The following is a 27,034-nucleotide window of genomic DNA, read 5'->3' as shown; positions in this document are numbered from 1 at the left end:
GAAAGAACAAGGAGAACCCAAAGCCTGAGAGGTCCTGCAAGGGGACAAAGAGAAACCGTTTCACACCGCTGGTGCATTCAGAGGGAGGATCCGACAGCCCCAAGTCCAAGTCTTCTGCTTCGCAGCCACGATGCCCACCATGGTCTACGATATCCTAGGGGAACCAAGCCTCGCACTCAGCTTCCTACGTGGGACTCGCGCGGCGCCGTGCTCGGACATCGCACGGAGATAAATGCCACCCTTCAGCAGGGAGCTGCAGAGCTGGAAATCAAAGACAGGGGGAGGGCAGCCCACCAGCCCGTCCCGGGGGTGGACCTGGGCACCTTGCCCTGGGGCCCCACCCTGACACCACGTCCCCTCCCTGGGGTGCCAGGGCTGCGGGCCCCCCCCCGGGGACCCAGCCAATGGAGGGGTGCACGGGGAAGAGGAGGGGCCCAGCATGGCGTATAAATTGGGGACGGGGAGAGCCGCTCACCAGCGTGCGATCCCACTGGGAGCAAGAGCCAAGACTTCCTCCATACCCGCCGGCAGCCACACGCTACCCTTCCGCCCGACACCATGGTGCACTGGACAGCTGAGGAGAAGCAGCTCATCACCGGCCTCTGGAGCAAGGTCAATGTGGCCGACTGCGGTGCTGAGGCCCTGGGCAGGTAGGTCCATCTCCTGGGCATCTCCTCCGCTACACCCTGGACAGAGAAACCACTCCAATCACAGGAGCATTAACGTGTCTGTGTGTCTGCTCGTGTCCCTCCGTCTCTCCGCAGGCTGCTGATTGTCTACCCCTGGACCCAGAGGTTCTTTGCATCCTTTGGGAACCTCTCCAGTGCCACTGCCATTCTCGGCAACCCCATGGTCCGCGCCCATGGAAAGAAAGTGCTCACCTCCTTCGGGGAAGCCGTGAAGAACCTGGACAACATCAAGAACACCTTCGCCCAGCTGTCCGAGCTGCACTGCGACAAGCTGCACGTGGATCCCGAGAACTTCAGGGTGAGCTGTCTTCCCCACTGCATCTCTCCAGGCAGTTTATCCCCTAACCCCGAGCCCCACCGTGTGAGGGATTTACTCTAGACACGCCGGTGAAGGAGGAAGAGGGGCTGGTGGTCGGGGCAAGGGGGAGATGCAGGAGAGGGATGGAGAGGGAAGGGACCAACCTGCAGCTTGGTGAGGAAGCACCGATGGGGCTGAGGGGTGATGGTTACGGAGAGGCCGTCTGGAGGGTGCAAGCGAGGATGCAGGGGAGATGGGAGGGCGGCGAGGAGGTGGTTTCAGTGCGGAAAGGGAGGGGGAGAGTAAAGCAAAGGCGGTTGTTGAGCAGGAAGAGGTCTGAGCCAAGGGGAAAGCAAAGGAGCAAGGGTGAAGCTTGGCACGGAGGAGAAAGGAGAGAGGAGCAAGGAGCAAGAGATGGTGGCTAGATGCCAAAAGCAAAAGAGGAATGGGAGCTAGAGGGAGAGAAAACTTTGGCTCCTCATCTCTGTAGCCGAGAGCTTCCCAGTGGGGAAGTAACCCCGACATTTGTCACTGGGGCTGGCAGAGTTCCCCTCCCCATGTCAGCACGAGCTTGTTGTTCATGCCAGGGCACTTTGCAGAGCCAAGTGCTGGCTGCATGCCCCGCAGCAGATGCTCAGCTATGTCTTCTGCTTGGGAGAAACTCCCGAATGAAGCCAGAAGGGAGAAGGAAAAATTTAATCAACCAGATTTCCGGAGAATTTTTGGTTACGCTTCCCACAGCAGTAGCAGAACCTGAATCTTTAGAGTAAGGGCAGAGAACAAGTTTAAGGTACATCTTTAAAAGGACTCCAGGAATATTTTTAAGACTACAAAATGCCGAGAGGTTTCCCTGGGCCTAATGTGGGTGGTTGCATGGGGATCCTCAGGTTCCTGGGCATTGCTAACCTGAGGGTGCTCTTGTCCCCACAGCTCCTGGGTGACATCCTGGTCATCGTCCTGGCTGCCCACTTCGCCAAGGACTTCACTCCCGACTGCCAGGCTGCCTGGCAGAAGCTGGTCCGTGTGGTGGCCCACGCTCTGGCCCGCAAGTACCACTAAAGCATCGGCAGGAAAGCCCCGGCAGCATCCTCCAGCCGCGCGTCCTGCACGCTGCTCTGGAGATGCCAAGTTGTAACAGCCGAATAAAGGTCACCCTGTGAAGTCTCCGCTGAGTCCGTGTGTCCCTGAGAGGCTGGAGGGGATGGGGGGACGGGGACCTGGGGCACCTGCAGGTGGGCTGGGGGTGTAAGGTTGAGCAGGGGGGACATTTTGCTCCCAGAAAATGCCACCTCCCTTTGTTCTGCGTGTTTCTGGGGGGGTTTACCTCTGGAAATCGTACTTTCGGAGCGCCGGGTAGATACAGCCCAGCTACCTCTGTGGTCACGCACTAGGAAGTCTGCGTTGAGGAACTCGTCGGTATTTTACTGCGAAACCTACGTATTTTCTGACAGGCAAGGGGAACTTGGAGGATTCATGTTTTTTAGGGGGGATAAACAAAGTGAAGACATTAATCTACCCTGGCTGGTTCCTGGCATAAAGCCTACAAGAAATTAGCTGACTCATACTGGCCAAGCAGACAGCTGGGTGGGGGTAGGTTTCAGATAAACATTTCGCTATCAAGACCTGTCCAGACTTTGTTTATGTGCTGCTTTTTCACCCTGTGCCGCCCATTCTGCAATTAGGGGGGGGGGGGGCCGATCCGGCTAATCGCGGCGACTATTCTTAATTTTCTGGACGTATCGATCGATACACCGTGCACGCGGAGCGTTTCAGGTGTCCAAGTGTCTGCAGAGCAGGAGTCTCCAGGGTAGAGTTTGTCCTTGGCACGGGAAGCACCTTCTGCCTTGTCTGCACTGAGGATGATGCAGTGAAAGCAACGGTTAGCTGAAGGGGCATGCTTAATTTTTAAAGGGGGGAAAGAGGGCACAGCTATTTATCACAGAATCACAGAATCACAGAATAGTAGGGGTTGGCAGGGACCTCTGTGGGTCCCCCAGCCCAACCCCCTGCCCAAGCAGGGTCACCCAGAGCAGGCTGCACAGGACCTTGTCCAGGCGGGGCTGGAATATCTCCGGAAAAGGAGACTCCACAGCCTCCCTGGGCAGCCTGGGCCAGGGCTCCGGCACCCTCAGAGGGAAGAAGTTCTTCCTCGGGTTCAGACGGAACTTCCTGTGCCTCAGTTTGTGCCCGTTGCCCCTTGTCCTGTCGCTGGGCACCACTGAAAAGAGCTTGGCCCCATCCTCCTGGCACCCACCCTTCAGATATTTGTAGGCATTTATAAGGTCCCCTCTCAGCCTTCTCTTCTCCAGGCTGACCAAGCCCAGCTCCCTCAGCCTCTCCTCATAGGAGAGATGCTCCAGTCCCCTAATCATCTTTGTAGCCCTCCTGCTGGGGTTCCTGCTGGGGTACCCCTTCCCGGGAGCAGGGACCTGGAGGGGCCGATAAGGCGATGTGGGAGGGTGGGCACTCTTCTACCCCGTGCATCCACCCAGGCAGTGCTTGGCTGTATTTATCACTGTGCTCCAGCACGCCAGCACTAAATTTTCTTGAGAAAAGGCAGATGCAGGCAACTCTAATGAAGATTATTCATCCCTATTCAGCTGAAAAAAAAAATCTACAACTAAAGGAGGAAAGTGATATCATCAGGCTGTATAAAACTCCCTCGGTATTTTCTTTCTTTTAAATAATTTTCCTCCCATTCTTCTTTTCAATAAAAGGCCAGGAAGACACTTAGCAGAAGGTGGTCCATGGAGGAAGGCAAGTCCAGGTGTCTGGAGAGGAGCCTGGTCAGCTCCGTAGCTCTGCTGCAGCCTGGCCATCCAAACAGCCCACCTCTTAGCCTGATGCTAGCCATCCCACCCACCGCAACAACAAAACCCTGTGCCTCTGACCTAGCCCGATCCAAATCCCATGGAAAACAACGGGAAGACAGCGTATTGCCCCGGGTGCCTTAGCATCAGGCTCACAGCCCCTGTGCCTTCACCAAGGCTGTGTTTCTTGGGGTTTTACGCAGAAAAGAAAACAGGAGAGGCCCCACACACACACAATTCCTGTGCAGGGGCATTGCTTCTGGGGAGGGTGCATCACCCCCAGTGTGCTCGGGGGTGTCCCAGGGGAGAAACTCACACAAAGTCCAAACACGTCCTCCTGCCAGAGAAGCCTGGGCGCAGCCTGGATGAGCTTGGGGGAAAATGTGAAATACGTCAGCCTTGCCAGGGCAGGTTCAGAAGGGAAAGGCCCTGGGGTCCCCTCAGGATGGACAGGGAGGTTGTGGAGTCTCCTTCTCTGGAGATATTCAAGACACGCCTGGACAAGGTCCTGTGCAGCCTACTGTAGGTGACCCTGCTTCTGCAGGGGGGTTGGACTAGATGACCCACAGAGGTCCCTTCCAAATCCTACCATTCTGTGATTCTGTGATTCTGTGATTCTGTGACATCCCTGTGCTGAGCTTTTGCTGCTGTTTGAGCCCACAGCAGATCCCACGGTGGCAAACCTTCTGTTCAAATCCCATTTCGCTTGTGCCGTATGGAGGCGGATGAAAACAGGAATGGGATGAAAAGGGTGATCCTGTTGGATCATTGCTCCCCGTCCAGCAGCATGGCATCTGGCTAGTCTTTCTACATCTGAGGGGAGAACATCTGAGCAAGTTTCTTCCTGCTCCAAAAGGGACAAGTAAACCAAGCAGGTGAAGTTCTGTTACAGGAGGAGGACAATGGGGTCAACACAGATTTCCAGCATCGCTCACATCTCCTGGTGGTGCAAGGAGCCTGGAGTCTTCCTGCAGCTCAGGTGTCTGCACGGTTTGCTGGTCCAAACTCCTCTGGGTTGCTCTGCCGTGGGCTGCATTTTGTTTTAGGGTTAGAGCTGGGGTTAAGGTTTGGCAGGGACATTCGTCATTTTGCTGATGGAGGCTGAGGCAAGGCAGAGTCCAGCACCTGGGAGAGCCAAGGCGCATGGCTCGTGGCCCACTGAGTCCCATGCACACATAGAATCACAGAATCATAAAGGCTGGAAAAGACCACTAAGGTCAAGTCCAACCGTCACCCAAACACCACCATGCCTGCTAAACCATGTCCCCAAGTGCAATACCTACAAGTTTTTCGAACCCCTCCAGGGATGGGGACTCCACCACTGCCCTGGGCAGCCTATTCCAATGCCTGACCACTCTTTCAGGAAAGAAATTCTTCCTAACATCCAGTCTGAACCTCCCCTGATGCAACTTGAGGCCACTTGTTAAATCGTGATCTACAGTTGCACAGCGGCTTGTGCAGCCCTTGCTCTGCAAAGGGGCCCACGCCTGGTAGGCAAAATGGAGAACCTCCTGCACAGTGGGGAATGGATAAAGCTCTTGAACTCAGGATAACCAGGGGCCCCTTCTCAGCGTGCCACACCCTGGTCATCCCCTTCTGCTCCCCCACCGGCGCGGACCCCCACCCCGGCCCCAGCCAATGACCCCGCGGCACAGGACGGGGAGGAGCTGCCAGCTGTGGATAAAAGCCTCCGTGGGGTCTGCAGCTCAGCTACGGGGTCTGTGTCCTTCCGCAGCTCTGAGCAAAGCCTCCTGCCACCATGGTGCACTGGACAGCCGAGGAGAAGCAGCTCATCACCAGTGTCTGGAGCAAGGTCAACGTGGAGGAATGCGGTGCCGAGGCCCTGGCCAGGTAGGTCCATCTCCTGGGCATCTGCTCAGCTGCACCCTGGATGAAGAAAATGTGGCAATTGCATTTGGGAGAGTTGATGGTGTCTTTGCTTGTGTCCGTCTCTCCCCAGGCTGCTGATTGTCTACCCCTGGACCCAGAGGTTCTTCGCTTCATTCGGGAACCTCTCCAGCCCCACCGCCATCACCGGCAACCCCAGGGTCCGTGCCCATGGCAGGAAAGTGCTCACCTCTTTTGGGGAAGCCGTGAAGAACCTGGATAACATTAAATCGACCTACTCCAAGCTGTCTGAGCTTCACTGCGACAAGCTGCATGTGGACCCCGAGAATTTCAGGGTGAGCCGTGTTTGTAGTTCCAGCCCCTTCCCTACGTAGTGTGGGGAAAGTCAGGTTCTGCTTTGAAAGTGGGGATATTGCCTCCAACAACGCTGTCTAGGGGTATTTTCTTTGGCTGGTGGAGGCAGAGTCCTTGTGTAGTACCCAACTGAGATGATAGCTTGTCCAGTACTCTTAGCAAGAGTGTGGGTGACTTTCACAGTAAAAAGTCCCATTTTTGGTACCAGCACAGCAACGGGGAGGAGAAGGTGTTGGGAGATTGACACTGGGGATGGGGACAAAAGAAACAAACCCAGGAGGAGGAGCAGCATGGGCTGGAGGAGTCTGAGGTGGAGGGAAGGTAAGCAGAGCATTTGATGGAAGCACAGGTCCTATAGCAAGACAAGCAGCAAACCTGCTCAAAAACAAAAGAGCAGGTTTCTGCCATGTCCAGCACAAGCTGCCTGACTGGATGGGACACTCCTTGCTCCTCTCACGGTTTTAAATAAAAATGTATCCTTTTCTTCATTTATATCTAAAGAGAAAAATAAAAAAACGCCAGCATTTTGCAGGGTGGGTCTCAGGCCACATTGCTTTAGCATCCCAAAAATAGGGGCAAACAGTTTCAAGGTTCTTTCTTGCATTCTCTCTCTCTTTATTTTTTGTCTTTTTTTTTTAATTAACCCATGAAGCAATTATTGTTTTCCCAAAACCCAGAGCTTTTTCTGGAAAGACTGAGGATTTTGTTGTAACAGTCCCAGGGAACAGGGAGTGAGCCAGTAACCAGCCCTGCATCACTCAGATGGGACAGGGGGGCTGAGGAGGAAGAGGAGGGGGGAGAGTCCTTTCAGGAAGGGATTTCAGCCTCAGGGAGAAGTCAGAAGAAAGGAAATTCAGCCTGTGGGTTGCAGGGTGGAGTCTGGGGCAGGATGGGAAGGAGACGGTGGCGGAACTGAAACCAGAGGGAAATCTGAAGCAGGAAAACCAGGGAGACGGAGAGCTTGCATAGAGGAAGAAGCTGTTTAGAGCTGAAGACATGGCAGGACAGGGTGGGGTTGGTGGAGTTGTGTGCAGTAAGTGCTCCTTGAGAGATTGTGGGTCCAACAGCTCAGTCCCAGCCCCAGGGATGTCAGGTCCCTGCTCCGTGGTCTGCTGCAGCCCAACGGTTCGAGCAGCACTAACCCTGTCTGTGTTCCTCTTTCTCCTCCAGCTCCTTGGAGACATCTTAATCATTGTCCTGGCTTCCCACTTTGCCAGGGATTTCACCCCTGCTTGCCAGTTTGCCTGGCAAAAGCTGGTCGGTGTCGTGGCTCACGCTCTGGCCCGCAAGTACCACTGAGCATCCCTGGACCAGCCGTGCGAGGAAGAGTCCCTGCCCCACCACAAGCACCTCGGAGCACAAGGAGATGCCCTTTGGGTGTTGGTGGGCTGTAACCACCAAATAAATGTCACCTAGCACCATGTCTGCAGAGTCTCCCTGTCTCTGTGCTGGGGTAGGAGGGGGGGCCAGGGGAGTTTGTGCTGGGGAAGGTGATGCCATCCACGCGTGGGTGTGCTTCTGGTTTCTAGGGGCTCTTCCAGACAGGTCTGCAGTGCTCTCTCATGTGCGCTCCCTGCCAGTGCATGCGTGGGGGTCTGTGAAGAGAAAACCCATGCAAAATGTCTGCAGCATGTCAGTAAATGGCCCTGACGCCAGGGAGTGTTGCAGAGAGGGTCACGGGAGTAATGAGGGGTTTCAAAGAACCCACATCTGTTCCCCCAGCTCTCGGTTAACGGGAAACAAGGTGAAGACGGCATCATGCAGAGCACAGAGCTCCCAGCCAAGCCGCTGCTGCTCTCAGGGAGGTGGCATCTGCCTTGCCCTGCCCTAGGGATGGGGACGCAGGATCTCCTTTTAAAGCAGCTGATACAGCTGAGAAAGGAGAAAGCCTTTGATGTCTGACTCTTTAAGGTTCAGGAGATGTCACACAGAATCACAGAATCACAGAATGGTAGGGGTTGGAAGGGACCTCTGTGGGTCACCCAGCCCAACCCCCTGCCCAAGCAGGGTCACCCACAGCAGCTGCACAGCACCGCGTCCAGGCGGGGCTGGAATATCTCCAGAGAAGGAGACTCCACAGCCTCCCTGGGCAGCCTGGGCCAGGGCTCCGTCACCCTCAGAGGGAAGAAGTTCTTCCTCATCTTCAGCTGGAGCTTCCTCTGCTCCAGTTTGTGCCCGTTGCCCCTTGTCCTGTCGCTGGGCACCACTGGAAAGAGTCTGGCCCCATCCTCCTGACCCCCCCCCCTGCAGATATTTAGAGGCATTTTGAAGGTCCCCTCTCAGCCTTCTCTTCTCCAGGCTGAACAAGCCCAGCTCCCTCAGCCTCTCCTCGTAGCAGAGATGCTCCAGTCCCCTCACCATCCTTGTAGCCCTCTGCTGGACTCTCTCCAGTAGCTCCAGTAGTCCTCTTCTTGTAGCTGTCCACTGGCCTAAGAGGAGATGCAGTTTGCCCAAAAGGAATTTATCATGCTGATGCACACAGCAGACCCTCATCCCCAGGCACTCGCAGTCCCAAAGTCCCCCTCTCTCCAGACTGAGGGCATTCAGCTCCCAACGTCGCCCTGCGAACAAAACCCACCACGCTAACCGCTATGTGGGCTTTGCAGTGCCTGACCCTCCTTCTCCCATCCAGTGGCCCTTCATGGTGCAAGGAGCAAGGCTGTGCGTCAGGCTTGGTTATTCAATCATTGGGACAAGTGCGACAGGTAAAATTTTTGCTAGTTATTTTATTATACAAAAGAGGAAAAAAGCATAAAAATGGTCAGGACTGTGTTTACCTTACTTTTAAATCTTGTCTTAAACCAGGACTGGAAACTCCTTGAAAAAGTGGGCTGATGACCTGTGCTGTTTACAGCATCTGGCACAGCAGACTCCTGGCTATGGTAGAAGTTTCAGGAGTTACCAGGGAGGACAAGGCTATTTTGGGTCACAGTCTTTCAAAAGCATGCACTCATCTCACCTGGGTTCAGGAGGCTTCTCCTACGCACCAAATCTGCAGGTTTTTCTGCAGAGAATAGTGCAGCTCCTGGAAACACTGTGCAGCCAGCAGCACAGCCCACACACCGACCCTGCTTTGAGCAAAGCATCAGATTAGAGACCCCCAGAGTGCTCCTTCCACCTGAATTATCCTGTGATTCTGCACTCTGAGTTTTCAAGATGCTGTCTTCTCTCACTTATGGCTTATTTTGAAGGGGTCCAGAAAGAAACAGGTTGAAGGTGCTTTTATAAGTCTGTTTTGTTTGGATGCTGTAGAAGACAGGACTGAAGAGGGGTGGGAGGAGGATGTAGATGTTGCCCACCACAGTGTGGAAGATGAGGGTGCCTCTTTCCCAAATCTGTGCAGGATGGACTAGCCAAGTTATGGGATGAAGAAGACTGGGACCACACAAACTTCAGGCCCTCGTCCTTGGAGGCAATGCTGAGAGGTGTCACAAGGACCACAATGGAGCACAGCAAAATGAAGAGGAGGTCTGAACCCATGGTGAAGAAAATGAGCTCCAGGGCATAGAGCTGTTGAACACCATCTCTCTGGAGGGCAGTCAGGTCACTATGGGATGGAAGGAAATGGGATGGGACAAGGCTCTGCCTGGTCACTGGGCAGCCAGAGGAGATGGAGGACCGAGGTATGATCAGGGCTATGCTCCTCTGTGGGTGCGTCAGCCCTGTGTTTGGCTACCTTCATGCCTGTTGGCATGGTTGTACAGCTCCAGGGTGGGTGTAGAGCCATCAGCCTGTCAACGGGCATGGCAAAAAGCACTGCTGACTCCAGGAAGGTGAAGGAAGAGCTGAGACACATGTGGATACAGGCTGATCTCCATGAGCAAGGGCCACAGCACCCCTGGCATGGTGGAGAGACACAGCCCAGGGTCAGCGAGGGCCGGCACAGAGAGGACATGATGCAGGGCTGGTGGAGGCTTCGGTCTGCTTTTCAGGCATACAGAATAACACAATTTCCAGTGCTTGTAGTGATACAAAAAAATTCAGGTGGAAATCTGGGGTAAGAAGCTTCACATCCAGGGAATGTGGTTAGCAAAAAGGCTGTGACCATGAGGCTGGTCCAGTGGTCACCCCTGTGGGGTGCTCTTGGTGTCCTCTCACTTCTTAGGAATTGCAATCTGCACAGTCACGATTCGGCTCAGGTCTAGTTTAGAAATGATAGAAAAGCCCTGAATCCCAATGAATTGCATCACGCAGCCCTGAAATGATGGGGAGCTCACACTAGCAGGTTGATGGATTGTCCTCCTCTTCCATGGCAGCTTCTCTCAAGCTCAAGACAGCACTGCAAACCTCTGATGAATGAGCACACCATGTTGCTTCGGAAAGGAATTTCCACGACAACAGCACAGACTAATAACTGAATAGATTGCATGAGAGGAGGATTGCTTCTTGGGAAAATTGGTAGGAAAAGACATTAGAAAATAGTATTAAATTGCATGAATTAGAAACCAGTTGTGATCTGTGATTGCGATACGTGCTCTTCCTCAGCCATCGGGATACGTCGCCTCTCCTCCTGGAGTTTCCCTCCTGCAGACCCACCTTGAAAATGGAGCCACCAGGTTTGTAAAAGGTGGGATGGAAGATAAAACAGCTTATTTATCTCAGAACAGACACCGTGTGCAGTTTTTAAATATGTTAAGAAAATGGTATTCTTGTTTTCTTTACAATGAAACCCTCTTGTTAACTGCTGTGGCATATTGCCTGGAAATGAAACCTTCAAAACTCCTGCTTAGAAATATAATGAAATCATCAAACCCTAGAGTCTTTTAAGGAATTCTTATTCAAAGTTTAGTGTCAGTCTGAGGAGCAGGCTAATCAGAGGACTATCAGGTATGCTAATTTTTATCTGTCCAGATCCCCACACTTCTCGCAATAACATGAGCAAAAGGAAAACCCAAAACCCAAACCAGTTCACTTTTTAGCAAAAGCCAAAAAAACTCTTTAACTGACTCTGTGCTACCCGTACTGGGGTTACATATAGCGTAAGGTACGATTTTATGCCTCTAGAGGGAATTCTCTGTCAGGAGTGTCAGTGTAATACAGCATTTCAGAAGACAAGCGTTACAGCTGGTGGGACTGGAACATAATAACGAAATTCAGCTACCCGTGTGATATGTTGGTTGTGTTTTCCCACACTACCTGAAATGAGGATGAATGGTACTGCACTTTTCTGATTTTGCAAAAGATGCTTTATTGCTTTTGAGAAGTAAATAAAGGTACCGTTCTCTCCAAGAAACAGCATGGAAATACCCAAGCTGCCTAATGGCTCCGTGCTCCTGCAGCACCCATTTCTGGCAGTTTTTCACATGGCACTGTATGTTACAGAGGCATTTGGTCAGAAAATACAGGGGGATCCTTTTCATCTTGCCTAGCCCATAGCAGAGGGCTGTAATCTTGAAGGCCACAAGCTATCCCATGGGTGAGACTGGAGGGATGGGACCAGCTCTTCTGGCTGTTTTCCACCAGCCACGTTGTGCAAGGACTGGCTGGGAACAGGGCCACAACTTTTTTCCTGTGTCACTAGCAAAATCTGATGTCATAGCAACTGCTGCAAAAGTCTTGAGAAAAATCATGTGGATATTAAGAGATTTTTGATCCACCTGCTTTGGAGAAATGAAGGTTTGAAGCCCCAGAGTGACTTATCATAGCTGATCTGCCTCTTCATTCCTGTTTTCCACCCCCTCACCTCCTCCCATCTCTGTTTAGTGCCCTTCCAGCTCAAATTCTCTTCAATAAGAGAATCAAACACATGCTCACTTTCCATCCCAAACCAGAAGTGGCAAGGATAATGTTTCTGAGACAATGATGAGTTTCTCTTTCATATTGCAAAACTCATCTGGCCAGAAGTGTAGGAGTTCTCACTGTCACAAGGTTAATGCAGAAACCAAATTATTCTCTTTTTTCATTTTGTTGACAATTTTTTATCATATCTCTACCACAATCTTTCTTTCTCCCTGGTAGATGACCACAGCTGTGCAGACAGATCCCCATGCTCCACCCCACAGAAGTTAAGAAGTCCTGCAGTAGAGTTCCACACATATTCAGTAACAAATGCCACGGTAATTAATGTGGTTTAGATAAATCCACACTGTCAAACTCCAGCAGTTGACAGAGACTGGAGAAGCACCACCTCTGTCCATACAGCAGAGATGGGAGAATGACAGGGAGGACACGCTGGACCCCAGAAAGTGGAGCGCATCTCACTACAGGGCATAGACCCTCCTGTTGCCTGAGAGACCACGAAGAGGAAAATCATCTCCTGGGGACTACCTAGCTTCACTGCAGGGTTGCAGAGTGATGATTAAACTTGTCCATAGCCTGCCACGATTTGGTGCTCAGCCACTTGTCCCTGTGGCTGTGGCAGCCTTTTGTCAGAGGGTGGCTGTGGTGGTCCTCCAGGTTGCATCTACAGGGACAGACCTGGAGCAGATCACTGACACATGCTCTCCAAAGCTTTCCCATTGCTTCTGCAGCAGCACTCAGAGCTGCACAGACCACCCCTGCTGTGAATGCTGGATAGGACCTGCTTGGATGGATACTTTTTCAAATATGCTTATCCTGTCCTGCTCAGCACTCCTACCTCTTTCCTCATGTGCTGGCCACGTGCTGCCTGGTCATGTCTTAAACAATTAGGCAAACTGCTCTTGCTCCTGCTTTGCCCTCTCTCCATCCTACTTCTTCTGCCAGGGAAGAACCTCCTTCCGTGGAGGGGAGTGCTTCATTTTGGGATGGTTTTGTTTGGGAAGTTTCTGTTTGCTTTATTAATAATTTTTATTTTACGTACGTGCAGTTTTCAGTGCTTGACAACACTAGAGAGAAGGAACCCCATTCAGTGCGAAAGAAAGACAAGGCAGCTTGTCTTGGCCCCTTCTGCACGTTTGAGTCTGTCCCAGATAACGAGCTTATGTACATGGGCTGAAGTGCAGGCAGCAGAAATGCAGGCGTTGTCAGTCACGACCTGTACTTGAATCACAGAATCCCAGCATGGCAGGGGTTGGAAGGCATCTCTGTGGGTCACCCAGTCCAGCCCCCTGCCCAAGAAGGGTCACCCAGAGCAGGCTGCACAGCACCACATCCAGCCAGGGTTGGAATATCTCCAGAGAAGGAGACTCCACAGCCTCCCTGGGCAGCCTGGGCCAGGGCTCCGGCACCCTCAGAGGGAAGAAGTTCTTCCTCATCTTCAGCTGGAGCTTCCTCTGCTCCAGTTTGTGCCCATTTCCCCTTGTCCTGTCGCTGGGCACCACTGGAAAGAGTCTGGCCCCGTCCTCCTGACCCCCACCCTGCAGATATTTGTAGGCATTTATAAGGTCCCCCCTCAGCCTTCTCTTCTCCAGGCTGAACAAGCCCAGCTCCCTCAGCCTCTCCTCGTAGGAGAGATGCTCCAGTCGCCTCCTCATCCTCGTAGCCCTCCACTGGACTCTCTCTAATAGTTCCTCATCACTGCTGGATCATTTTCCATTGGCACCTTGGGACAATATTCCAGCGAAGTACTCCATAAACACTAGCCCTGGCCTTAGACTTTTCTGCTTTGCCTCTTTGTTTTAGTTGCCCTGTCTTTAACATAGGGAAAACAATCAGTATGTATCTTCAGGAGGGTTTATTTGGATTCCACTGCTGATGTTTGAAAACCTATATGTATGTAAGATTGCTTTTGTATGGCCAAAAAGTAGTCTCAACCTCCACCCATGCTGGTACACGCTGAGCTTGTGGGCACTGTACCTCCGTCTCTTCATCCCTTTCCAAACCCTCTCTCCCCAATATTTCTGACATGGAAGAGCTTGTGTCTTCTCAAGCATACAGAGAAAGAAGAATGAAATACTGTTTTTGCACTAGAAGGCTTGGCAGGGATATGTGTGTTTTTCTAGAGGTGCAAAGAAGCACTATATTTTACCCAAAATTCAGTGAAGCAATCTAAGCAGTGTTTCCAGGGAGCTGCATCTCTATCTTACCTTCAGATCTAGCTGGCAGGTGCAGAGCAGCAGTTTTGCCCTGGAACCAACACCTACACTTGGAGTAAATAATTGATTTTATTCAATGTTTTAGTATTTTTGATATTATCCGTTCTATTTTAAAAGGGAGGAAAAAATCTAGTGAAAATTAATTCTGGCTCTGGAGTGGTAGCAGTTCACCGGACGAAATGGAGTGCCACCACCTCCCTGGTCTGTGTAGCTGGTTTGCATTTCATGGCCTCAGCCCCTGCAGCAGGTCCCAGGTGACTGCCATTGAGATTTCACACAGGCACTATAAAAACAGACAGTTTCCTCTGCCAGTGAAACATCCAGGCAGGAGTGCTGCTCCCTGTCCCCCTGCATCATCTGGCAAGGACTTCAGCCGAAAAAAGGTGAGGACATCTGAAGGGTCAATGCACTTCCATGTCAGCCTTGGTTCGCCACTGACATTTTAATTTTGGGTGAGTGATTTTCTATTCAGCTTTTGTGATAAAGGGTAGCTTTGGTTCACAGCTGACTTCACAGAACCACTCAGAATGGTAGGGGTTGGAAGGGACCTCTGTGGGACTTGCTTATCTATCACTGTTCTTTCTTGCAGCTGTTCCAAGCTCTCCATCCACCCATCCATCCATCCATCCATCCATCCATCCATCCATCCATCCATCCATCCATCCATCCATCCATCAGTCCCCCTTTGTCATGGTTTAACCCCACAGATGTTCAGCCTTTCCCAGGAAAGCAGGGCTCCATCACATGTAGCTGTGACTTCAGAAGACAAACACGTTAACTTCGAACATCCCCCCCTTCCTCCTTGTTGCCCAGTTTTTACTGCTGAGCACGCTGTCCTGTGGTAAGGAATGTCCCTTCGGTCAGCTGGGGTTCTGGCTGTGTCCCTTCCCAACTCCTTGTGCACCTCCAGCCTACCCACTGGCAGGGCGGTGAGAGGAGCTGCTCAGAAAGAAATTAAGCATCAGTGTTTCAGCAACACTGTTTTGGTCACAAATCCAGAACATGGCACAGTGTGAGCTTGTATGAAGAAAATTAACTCTATCCCAGCCAGTATCCGTACTCACTCCAAGCCCCCTAGCTCACCCCCCAGGCAGCTATTGCAGCACACCCCTTGGCTGCCTGTTTATCTGTCCATCTATCCACATGCATCTTCATCGTCTATTCACATCTCTTCCTCACCACGCAATGTCCTCTCAGCGTTCTCCACAGCGGGGTGCCTCTTGCTGCAACACAGGCACACTGCAGGGATGCAGCTGCTGATAGAAGATACCCACTGGAGGAGGCGGTGGACATTTCTAGAGAGACCAGAATCCAGTTTTATAACAGCATATTCCAGGCAGGATTTAAAGCCCTGAGAAAGCCCTGAGATCAAGCTTTAAGGGCTGTGTGTTTTCACTGGCTTGTTCATGAGACACAGATCATGCCCCATCTGCTGATGGGATGATGTGTTGTTCCTGTGTCTGAAGTGGCTGGTGCTGAGCACGCTTGGAGTTGGCACACTTGGAAATGACAAACCAGTTCCTCTGGTCCCTGCTCACTGAAAGCCTGACAGATGGTGCTATGAAGCATGACCGAGCAAGGATTAAGCGCTGTCTGCAGGCTCCGTGTTCGTCCTTCTGGGCAGAAGCTGAGCATCCACCGGAGCCAGAGCGCCCACTCAGCACCCAGCCGGGCTGTGGAGATTCATCCTTTCCCTGTGTGCAGACACATGGTCTTATGTGTCTTGCCAAGGACAAAAATAAAAGGAGGGCAGGAGGAGCAGGTGAGGAACGTTCCTTCCTCGGTCTCACTGTGGAGCAATCAAGGTGAACAGCTTTATGGAGGGGCACTGGAGGGGCAGGATGCCCAGCCTCTGGGGAAGCCCCACGGGTGGAGGATGGGACTTTTCCCAATTTAGTGAATATTTACCCAGGCCAGAAGAGGCACACAGTGAACAGAACTGTCTTTTTATTTGTGGGAGGTTTTTTTTAGGGGGGGCATCCAAAGCACATTTACAGATGATGAGGGTGAGGTACACGTTCAAGTCTGTACACCCAGATTCAAATACTTAAATCTGTATTTTCGTGTTGAAGATAATTCGAGCACCCGGGAAAGCTGTCTGCTAATTTAACTTACCAAGATAATTATTTATCTGGCGAAGCAAAGAGGGGAGGCACAGATGTCTGGAGCTTTGTCTGAGAAGCCAGGCAATTGGAAATAGACTATTTCCATTTTTCATGGCGCACTAATGAGTTTAGCCACATGCCCTCCAATTAAACAGTGCCATGTTCCCTGTTTATTTAGACAGATGGAGCGTGAATTCCTTGAGTGCCGAGGGCTGGAAAAATTTAACTACTTCCACGTCAGCCACTGCGCCCCTGAAAAGAGCAGCAGACAAGCCAGGCAAGTAATTAGCACAGGTCAGAGGAGTGTTTTGCAGCTTTTTCTTTTGTTACCTGCAACCCCAAAATGTAACGTCCCTGTATCCGAAGCTTAAGCCCTTTAAGCACAGCTTTTCTTTTATGATTCGTGTTTCACACAGCACATAGCAGTATTTCCCTGGGGTATCTGTGGGCTGTGGATTGGAAGCCCTTGGTTGACAGTTCTGGAGAAGAAATGAGAGCTGGGTTTGTGTACACATTGCTTAATTTTGCCCATAACTGTTAGCTGTAATAGCAACATTCCTGCTAAGAATTATAGTTGTGTTACTAACACACACACAGACTGAAATACCTGTCACTTCGAGTAGCTTGGTGGGCTGTCAGTAAGAACCACAGTGGTGGTAACAACAATTAGAATAGTGAATAATGTAGGACGAGGGAGGTTCTCCTTCCCCTCTACACTGCCCTGGTGAGGCCTCATCTGGAGTACTGTGTCCAGTTCTGGGCTCCCCAGTTCAAGAAACATGAAGAGCTACTGGAGAGAGTCCAGCGGAGGGCTACAAGGATGGTGAGGGGACTGGAACATCTCCCCTACAAGGAGAGGTTGAGGGAACTGGGCTTGTTCAGCCTGAAGAAGAGAAGGCTGCGAGGGGACCTTATAAATGCCTACAAATATCTGCAGGGTGGGTGTCAGGAGGATGGGGCCAAGCTCTTTCCAGTGGTGCCCAGTGACAGGACAAGGGGCAATGGGCACAAACTGAAGCACAGGAAGTTCTGTCTGAACATGAGGAAGAACTTCTTCCCTCTGAGGGTGCCGGAGCCCTGGAACAGGCTGCCCAGGGACGTTGTGGAGCCTCCTTCTCTGGAGATATTCAAGACCCGCCTGGACAAGATCCTGTGCAGCCTGCTGTAGGTGACCCTGCTTCGGCAGGGGGGTTGGACTAGATGACCCACAGAGGTCCCTTCCAACCCCTACTATTCTGTGATTCTGTGATTCTGTGAATAACCTCTGAAGTGGAGGGAAACGATAATGTTCTAAATTTTCCAGTGCCTTACCAAATTTACACTTGCAGGAGTGGCCATGTCGTCTCAGGGGTCAGAGTGGGTGACAGAGAAATGTCAGGAACTACTTCTGCAGCTCCTGAGGACCCTTGTCCAGGAGTACAGACCCACAGTGCTGCACAGACACAAAGCAGAGAGGGAACTGCAGGCTCTTCCCCTTTCCCTTCTGCTGAAGGGTAGGTTAAGCGATGGCAAAGGGTGCAGGTGGAGAACAGGAGGACAAGCAGTACCATATCTGCCAAGAACCAAGCCATGGTCCAAACTCAGGTGGTTTGCAGAGCTCCAGGCAGGGCATCCTGCGTAGGATGAAAGATGAAAATCTGAAAATCCAGCAAGCAAGCTGAGGGACCTGGCTGGGCAGGCTGGTATCTGCAAGCAAGGGCAGACAACAGGCTGGAGGCACAGGATGGGAGGGGAAACGGGCATCTGTCGTCTGCTGCAACAGCCCATGGAAGTGGAGACCAGAGTCAGAGTGCCAGGCCAGGACAGGGATGTTGTTACAGCAACTGAGAGAAGAGGCTGTAACAACGTCCTGGGAGAGATTTAGCCCTGGTGCAATAAATGATGTTATTATTGACTTTGCAGGTGAGGAGTCTGGGGGAAATAAAGCAGGAAAAAGGACTGAACCAGCACTGCAAAGTGCTCGTATCTGCTCTGGCGCATCTTCAAGGAAGAAAAAGGAAATGAGATCTTCACGCCAAGACACCAGACGAAAACTAACCCTGTGTTACCTTTGAATTGTTTATGAAAAAGGGGCCTTTAACCCAGGCAGGGCGCCAGCTTGGATTGAGCATGTGCCCAAGGAACAGCAGCCATGCTCTGGTTTTCCTGCTGACGGGCATTCCCGGGATGGCTCGTTTCCACCGCTGGGTTTTCATCCCTTGCTGTCTGATGTACCTCATCGCGATGCTGGGAAATGGCACCATCCTGCTCATCGTGAGCGTGAATCGCAGGCTCCACCAGCCCATGTACTACTTCATTGCGATGCTGGCCACCACAGGCCTGGGCTTGACTTTGTCCACCCTGCCCACAGTGCTGCCTGTGTTTTGGTTCGGCACTGGGGAGATCAGCTTCCCGGTCTGCCTCACCCAGATGTTCTCCATCCATGCCTTCTCCTTCGTGGAGTCCTCGGTGCTTCTGGCTATGGCCTTTGATCGCTACATGGCCATCTGCTACCCTCTGAGGTACTCCTCCATCCTCACCAGTGCCAGGATTGCAAAGATTGGGCTGGGGATGGTCTGCCGCTCTCTGACACTGCTCCCACTCATCTGCCTGCTCACGCGGCTGCCGTTCTGCAGATCCCACAAGCTGTCCCACTCCTATTGTCTGCACCAGGACATAATACGGCTGGCGTGCACAGACTACACCCTGAACAGCCTGTACGGCCTAACCCTGGTGCTGTTCGTGACCCTAGACGCAGTGCTCATCACCTTGTCCTACACCATGATCATTAAGGCCGTGCTGGGCATCACCTCCAGAGCACAGCAGACCAAAGCCTTGAACACTTGTGTTTCTCACTTCTGCGCTGTCGTCATCTTCTACGTTCCCTTGGTCGGCCTATCCATTATACACAGATACGGGAAGAATGCTGCACCCTTCAGCAATGTTCTCGTGGCCAACGTCTACCTTTTTGTCCCTCCTGCTTTGAACTCCATCGTCTACAGCATGAAAAACAAGCCCATTCGCAAAGCCTTCCTCAGGCTCCTGTGTTAAAAATTGGCCTGATCTGGCCATGGCCAGCAGTTCAGGATTCATTGAGAAGTGGGAAGCTTGCCCTCATGAAATGCCCACAACAAGTGACAGGTTGAAAATAAACAGGAGTTGAAGAGAGCTAAAAAATTGCTCTAACTGATAGCCAAATCCTCCTTAAATGCATTAAAAGCAAGAATCCAGCTAGGAAATGGGTGGACCGCTTGATGACTGAGGGTGAGGCACACTCAGGGATGACGAGGCCGCAGCAGAACTCCACCCCTAAAAGGGGCTTCATGGGGTTCCTGAGACCTACTGACCAGTGGGCTTCATTTCCATCCCTGGTGGGATGGTTGAGACTGTGATAACAAATAAGGTCATTAAGCACACGAATAAACACGTAAGGGTAAAGCTTTTGCAGAGTCAGCCAGCTTACTGCAAGAGGGAATCCTGCCATGGCAGTCTGCTGGACTTCCACAAAGTGACTCCAGCTGGAGGGATCCTGTGGCCATAATACACATGGATGCCCAAAACCCCTAGTCTAAATACTTTTAATGAAATTACTTTGCAAGGGGATTGGAGCAAGTCCTCTTCTGGGGATGGAAGGTTGGTTGAAGTAATGGTAGGTCATTTTCAGTCCAGAGAAGAGTCAGCAGTGGCCTCCCAAGGGATGTCTCCTAGGACTCATTTTATTCCGCATTGTTATCAGTGACCTGGATGAGGGAGTGCACAGCGAACTCTCAAAGCTTGCAGATGACACTAGGTCAACCACTGACTAGACTGATAACAACTCTCTTCTGTGGTTTTATAAGACTGTTAAAACTTTAATTGCAATAACATTAAATTCTTGGCTCCACAGAGACGCTGTGCTTCCTTTCAGTATAACAATTTTTTGAGTGTGCCACAGCCCCAACCCACAGAAACATCACGAGGCTTGGTAACGCTTGAATGTGAGAAGCAATTAATTGGATCACAAATCCCACAGATGTGTGTCTCAAAGCAAGGAGTTTGAAGAAGCTCTTGCTGCATGGTGGTAGGTATATGTAATACACCTGCTGATTTTTCTCCTGGGCTGCCATGAGAAACAAGGAACCCCCATGAAGGTTTGTCAAATCCAGTGCTCAACCCTGAAACCTTAGCAAGGGGGCTCAGCCTGAGGAAGGAACTTTGTGTTGTTTGGGTCACATCAGCAAAATCTCAGCACATAACCCTCGAAGCGCTGATGACCATTCAGCTCTCAGTCTCAAAATACGTATGGTGTTTTTTGTTATTTTTCTGTAATTTCCCTTGGGTATTCATGTGTCTATTTAGGCTTTCTTGGTTGTTCTCAGTAATGACAGCTTTACGTAAGGGAAAAATGAAGGCAGGATTTATTCTGGCCCTTCTTAGCCCCTCCTGGGATGGTGGATGCTGCGGTCCCTGTGCAGAAGGAGCTGGCCTTCGATGTGCAGACAGACCTTGTGCACAGCTGGGCGGCAACCACTGCTGCTACTGATGGCTTTATTTTAAGTGCATGGCACTGCTTTGCTTCTCTGCTTCCTAACCTTACACCAAAGGAATCCTGTTCAACTAAATGGAAATCAAAGTAGAAGGAGGTATGGGGAGCAGGCAGGGTCTTCAAGGGTGAAGTCCATCCTGACTATCTGCTTGAGGGTTATCTGAGTCACCCTTCTCCAGGCTCTGTCTTGATTACATCTCCTCCTGAGTAACAGGAGCTTTAACACCCAGTGCCATGGAGGCACCTCCTTTCAGGAGCCCATGGTGGAACCTGGCTGTCCTGTTGCTCTGCTACAGACAGGATCATGGAGCTGCAGAGCAGTGGCTGAGCTGGACCCGCTCACGCCAGCTGGGTAACTGTCCTGAACCCTTTTTGTGTATAACTCTGCTCCCGTTATGACCTGACGGCGCGGTGAGCCCAGCGCTGCTGCAGTGATGCTGCGCAGGCTCCGTTCCCATGGGGGGTCTGCGTTTGGCCGTCAAGTGGCTGATCCAGACAGAGCCGATGAACGATCCCGGTTGCTGTGAGTCTGCAACACCCCAGAGTGGGCTGGTTACTGTCCCCGGGAAGGGAAAGACCCGGTCCCTTCCATCTCTGCATGAATCACAGGTTTTGGACATGCCTTGTTCCTGCTGGAAATGTCACCTGGCCGGAACGAGATGGCTTTTCCATGTGCCTAAGTCCTTAGACACTTCATGATCTCCACAAGTCTGGATGCAGGGGTAAAAAGCTTTAATAAACAGCGGTTGCACATGTGTAGATCTATGCTCTAGTGCAAGCTGATGCACTGGAGGCTAGGTGGCTGAGCTCTTCTAGGAAGCATTGGATTTTCCCTGCAGGTGCACGCCCAGGCAGTGCTGGCCAGGGAGGTATGTGGGCTCATGGAGGCTGCTCTCTGCTTTGATGACAATGAGGCTTACACTATTTTCCAGGACTGAAATAATGTACGTGCAGCAGAAAGGGACTGCAACCCACACATTCCCACTTCCTATTCCTGGGATTCCTGTTAGGAGGAAGGTAGAAGGCCTAAGGAAGCTGCTGTTGGCCATTTTCCCAGTGCAGCGCCTTCGTCCTGTCAAAGATCAAGTAGCAGATCCTGCTCATCCTACAAAAGAATTCACAGAAATCATAAAAGAGTAATAATTCCATGAGGCACAGTTTTCTTCACATCTCTCGCTGAAGTGATGGGGATCCAGACTTTTGGCTTTGCTGAGACACTGAGAGGACGATTTACCTTTGTGATCAGCTCTTGGCATGGAGAACTACAGCTCGCAAAAGTCAGAAAGCTTATGGAGGTGGAGGGACACAGTACCCAGCTGACGGTTGAATTATGAACTGCTCTATGCCAGGGCACAGAGAGCTGTTCACTATATTGACAGATGTGACACCATTTTGATCGTGTTGTACCAGAGGGCAAAAAGACTTCAGAGGTGACATCCTGGATGAAAGGTGAAAGCAGAGTTGTATCTCATGCAGAAAGCCTACCTCGAGTCTTGGGAGTCATGGAGGGAGTTCACCGGTCCTTGCTCTGGTTTTTCTGTAGAAAAGCAAGAGAAGGACCACCATGCAGACTCCTAGACGTGTTCTGACATTGCCAGGTGACTCCACCACAAAGATATCTGAGCGTGGCTTCTAGTGCATTATGAATGAGACTCCCATAGCCCTTTTGTGTGGATGGTGTGGAGCACCTCTCCTCTGCTGGCTGTGAGCTTCATTCTCATTTTTGATCTCTCTCTTTTTTTTTTTTTTTTTTTTAATTCTTTGCGCCTCTATTTGCTTTCTTTCTGTGAATGAATGTCAGACTTGGTGATCTTTCCCTTCGCTAAAAATAACCTTGGCAGCAAAGATCTGATAGAAGTGCCGTTGCACCAAGTGGGTTTTGCGCCTTCGAGAGCTGTGCACAGCTGAGAAGCCAGAGAGTGCAGCAACATTTTGCAGGATCCAGCCAACAAGCATTCAGCAGCGTGCTGTCAAAAAGCACTGTGAACATCTGCTAGCCCAAGAGCGAAAGATTTTGGACTTGGATATTCTCCTATGTACAAATGCAAGTGCTGTTTTCCAGTGTAAATGAAGTAAACAATAAAAAAATCACCCTCTCACAGGGAGGAAGGCTCTGGCAGCAATCTGTGGTGTACACGAACCACTTCTACATGCTGAGAAGAGAAGCTTTTGGTCCTCCTTACCCACCTTGCCAAGCTGTAACACAGGCAAGGATTGCCCTTCCTTACAGGTCGCTGTCCCCTCACCTGGGTGCGGGTGCCTGCTGTGTAGGTATCAGCATCTCAGCTGCTTGTCTGGACCCCACCAACCTCATTGGGGAACAGGCACTATCAGTAGACAATTCATCTCAGCCTGATGTCTACCCTGGTCAGATAAACAGTGCGTACAGCCCTCAACAACTAGAAGAGTCTGAGGATAACAAGCTCTTCATCACATGTGCAATTTCCCTTCAAAACTGATAATCACTTTGACACTAATACTACAGTGACTCTGACAAAGTTATCTGAAGTTGTCTAACAGCTGACGTGTGAAAAGTAGCCCAGAAAAAGGAGATCTCTTTGCCTTAAATACGGAGCAATACTCAAATATGAGCTGCCTGAGAATCTTGCCTCCAGCGGACGTATATTTATATCGTCACTCCACAAAATCCGCCAGGACTACCAGGCTCACTGGGGACTTGTGCTTCTTGTTTTTTGGCTGACCCACTGTCTCAACAGAGATGATGCAAACCTGCTGCTAACACGTCAGTCTCAGTGTGAAGTGGGAGGCTTCTGTGGAACTGCCTTAGGTCAGCACTAGGAGCTAAGCAGGACTGAAAACTAGTTGTGAAGGCAAAGCAGGACTTGAATGTGGTGTGGTCTTCTGGCTTCAACAAGGAGACCTCAGACAGGAGGAAACTTTCCTGGGAGACCCTGTGGAGGGGTGAGAAGGAGACGTGAACCCAAACAGATCTCCCTTTCTTGACAGCTGTGGTCTCAGGCACCATTGGCAGTAGATGACACTCCTGAAATCACTGAACGACCCAACAATACGTTCACATTTGTCCTTTTTCAACAGCAAGACATTTTGCTGCCTTTGGATTTCAAAGCACCACCCCAAAGCTGTGTGCCCCCAGAAAGTGTGCTTGTGTCCCAGGTTCGCTTATAGACCACCTCGGCTTTCTCACCACTTTCTCTAGGGAGCTCAGAAGCAGCGTTAGCATTGACTGGAGGGCGCTGCTGAACTTCTCCCACCCCACAAACCACCCCATCCATACTGTGCAATGATCCAGATGTCACAGCCAGCTTTATTTATTTACTGAGAAGGGAATCCTATAGCAGGAACCAAAGCTGCTGATGCTCAGTGTCTGATATAATGTGACATTGATGGCTTGTATGCACATATCTCATGGGTTGCAAGGAGTTATATGAGTCAACCTTTGCGTGTATCTGACCAACAACAATCCCCTGCTGTCGTTTCTTACTTAGAAAAGGCATCTCTTAGAAGATCTCTCCCATTGCCTCTGGAGGAGGTAGAGTGGTGGAATGGATGGACATTGGTCTGAGATGAGGGCAGCTCCCATGTCCTTAACAACAATGAAAACAAAGACATTTTTTGTTGGGCCTGCAGAAGAAAGGGGATTCTTCTTCACCAGAGTGGTGGCAGGTGAGCATCAGCCCACAAGAAATGGTGCAGCCCTGCTTTGTGAAATGGGTGCTCTGAGACTGGGTCTTAGACCAACTGCCGTCATATCTCTCCTCCTTCGTCTTCCCCTGCCTCGTCTGTGGTCTGTGAAATGCTACTTCTGTTTTATCTGAAGAAAAAGGATGAACTGAGTTGAAATTTAAGAATTCTACTGAGATGGTGCCTAAAAATATTCATTTCTCGTTTTGTCTACAGCCTAACATCTGCTTCGCTTCAGCAGAAGTGCATGTTCTGCTTCAGCAAGGGGTTGGACTAGATGACCCACAAAGGTCCCTTCCAACCCCTAACTTTCTGTGATTTTGTGACTCTCCTCCTGGTCCCCCCCACCTCTCAGAGAGACAGCAGAGTCCAGAGGTTCCTTGTGGGTGGCCATGATAGCCAGGGCTGCTCAAGAAGACAGAGAGCTCCGAGAAATGCCAGGACAGGTCAGAGATCTCTCCATCCATTAATGCTCTTTAGTTTGCACTGAAAATAGAGCAAAGGCCTGTAACGTATTTGAGTTTTGTAACTTGAATTTGAGTCATCGGACCTTCACCTTATTCTGCTTCCTCCCTTTTTCAGATATAAAGCAGTGATTTTGTCGAACATCTATGCCTGTTTTTGGGGTAGTTGGCTTATCTCAGTATAGTGCAATCCTGTTAGCAACGATCTCCCTGCAATAGGTCACTCCAAATAATTGCACCAGTGAGGATTTCTGATATTTTTGGAAGGGTTTAAATTTACTTAGGCCTTTTGGAAGTTACTAGCACAGGATTACAGTAGCTTTTGCCTTCCTTACAAAAAAAGGATAATGTTTAAAATTGAAGTCTACCCATGTCCTTCTACAAGGACAGTCACAATCCCCGTCCAAGCACCTTCCCATCACACAATCCAGGGAACACTCTTTATAAAATGAGAGCTGCTGCATGAAGATCATGTGGAAATACTCAGTGTTACAGTCAGACTGGAAATAATTTGATCGTGAGAGGATTTCTTTTTCTTTGTAGTGAAAGGATTGTAACAGTGAGGTGCCTGACTTCTGGGAGGGGTAAACTCTCCATCTCCCAGTGGTGTAGGAGCAAGACTGAATGACTTTATTCCAAATTTCATCACACAATGGATGCAACCTCCTGGACAGTGACAACAGAAGAGACAATCTAGTGATTTCTGCAAGAATCCATTGCTTAAACTCCAGACATTGAGAAAGGGTTTCCCACTGAACAAATAGTCACAGTGTTAACTCTCATTAAATTTACCAACATCACCGTTAAATTAACGAGCACAGTTTGAGGCACAGATGTAGGGGTCAGTTTCCTTTTTGCTGGAAGAGGAGGACCACCCTGTCCCGGAGCTTCTTGGTTCTCACCCCATAAACAATGGGGTTTAACATGGGGGGCACCAGCAGGTAGAGATTGGCCACCATTATATGGATGTGGGGAGGGATGCTCTGCCCAAAGCGGTGGGTGAAGAACGTGAAGAGCGCAGGGACATAAAAGACAAGGATGACACAGACATGGGATGCACAAGTGCTGAAGGCCTTGAGTTGTGCCTCTGTGGATGGCAGCCTCGTTACCACCCGCAGGATCATGGTGTAGGACACAGAGATCAGGATGATGTCAGATCCCGTCACTACTAAAGCCACGAAGAGGCCGTAAATGACACTGACTCTGGTCTCCCCACATGCCAGCTTCACCACAGCCATGTGCTCGCAGTAGGAGTGGGAGATTATGTGGTGCTGGCAGAAAGGCATCCTGTGGAGAAGGAAGCAGGCAGGACTCACCAGGAGGACCCCACGCACCAGCACCAGGCTCCCGAGGGCCACCACCACTGGCACAGAGAGGATGCTGGAGTGCCGCAGCGGGCAGCAAATAGCGATGCAGCGATCCAAGGCCATGGCCATGAGCACGCCAGATTCCATTGACGAAAAGGTGTGGATGAAGAACAACTGAGCAAGGCAGGAGAGAAACCCGATCTCCCCGGAGCCCACCCAGAAGATGCTGAGCATTTTGGGTAGCATGGATGTTGATAGGACCAGGTCGGTGAAGGCCAGCATGGCCAGGAAGAGGTACATGGGCTCGTGCAGGCTCGGCTCTGTCTTTATAATGAGGAGAAGGATGATGTTTCCTAGCACAGCAATGGCATACATGATGCAGAAGGGGAAACCAATCCAGAACTGCTCCTTCTCCAGCCCAGGGATGCCAACAAGTAGGAAATAGGGAGGGTGGAAGAGGACAGTAGAGTTCAGAGACATGAAACCCTGCTTGTCTCTTGCTTACACTGTGGGCTCTTCTGTCCTGTAGAAAAGGCGTCAAACCCCCACAACCTGATCTGGTCAGTGACAGAGGCTAGCACGAGGTATGGTCTAGAAGCTCATATCGTCCACACAGCCAGTCACCCGTGTGACATCTGCTTGCACTGGTTCAGGAGGGCACTTCTGAAGCAAGTGTCCTGCCAGTTTCTGCTGAAAGTGCTCTGTCCCGCTTGGTGGCACGGTCCTGGAGTGAGCAGACTGGAGTCCTCCTGCATCAAGCCCAACAGCAAGGCTGCCCAAGGTGCACACCTGATGCTCTCCAGTGTCCAAAGGGTGTCCAGCCTAGGAGACCAGATGAAAGCTGGTCCGAAGTAATCCTTTTCGAAATGTGCACAGTGGGGATAGGAGATCATTAGCATCAGCCCTACTAAAATAGTCTGGGGCAGCAGAAATGCCAGCTCTAAGGAAGCTTTTAAGAGCGCTGTGCCGCTTGCCAGTGTAAACAGAGGCAACAAGTGTTTGCCACAGGCGAGAAACATCCAATTTCAGAGCGAAAC

General features: G+C 50.9%; 4 protein-coding genes across 4 annotated transcripts; 3 read left to right on the top strand and 1 right to left on the bottom strand.

Annotated features, from left to right (window-relative positions):
* The first annotated feature begins 464 nt into the window (after positions 1–464).
* Positions 465–2,153, top strand: LOC104339464 (hemoglobin subunit beta). The gene is made up of 3 exons (XM_009945621.2): positions 465–650; positions 765–987; positions 1,918–2,153. Exons 1-3 carry the CDS (start codon positions 559–561, stop codon positions 2,044–2,046), a joined length of 444 nt encoding a protein of 147 aa, XP_009943923.1. The 5' UTR covers positions 465–558; the 3' UTR covers positions 2,047–2,153.
* A 3,371-nt stretch (positions 2,154–5,524) lies between these two features.
* LOC104339463 (hemoglobin subunit epsilon) lies at positions 5,525–7,312 on the top strand. The gene is made up of 3 exons (XM_009945620.2): positions 5,525–5,648; positions 5,758–5,980; positions 7,170–7,312. Exons 1-3 carry the CDS (start codon positions 5,557–5,559, stop codon positions 7,296–7,298), a joined length of 444 nt encoding a protein of 147 aa, XP_009943922.1. The 5' UTR covers positions 5,525–5,556; the 3' UTR covers positions 7,299–7,312.
* A 10,856-nt stretch (positions 7,313–18,168) lies between these two features.
* Positions 18,169–19,089, top strand: LOC104339473 (olfactory receptor 51G2). Its single transcript, XM_009945630.2, has one exon. It carries the CDS (start codon positions 18,169–18,171, stop codon positions 19,087–19,089), a length of 921 nt encoding a protein of 306 aa, XP_009943932.2.
* A 6,443-nt stretch (positions 19,090–25,532) lies between these two features.
* Positions 25,533–26,525, bottom strand: LOC104339474 (olfactory receptor 52R1-like). Its single transcript, XM_009945631.2, has one exon. The coding sequence runs from the start codon at positions 26,475–26,477 to the stop codon at positions 25,533–25,535; it is 945 nt and encodes a 314-aa protein (XP_009943933.2). The 5' UTR covers positions 26,478–26,525.
* Between the last annotated feature and the right edge of the window lie 509 nt (positions 26,526–27,034).

The sequence above is a fragment of the Opisthocomus hoazin genome, chromosome 1 (assembly GCF_030867145.1).
Source record: "Opisthocomus hoazin isolate bOpiHoa1 chromosome 1, bOpiHoa1.hap1, whole genome shotgun sequence".
Classification (NCBI taxonomy): Eukaryota; Metazoa; Chordata; class Aves; order Opisthocomiformes; family Opisthocomidae; genus Opisthocomus; species Opisthocomus hoazin.
The sequence above is the reverse complement of the archived record's forward strand: the minus strand, read 5'-3'. Positions and strand labels throughout refer to the sequence as shown.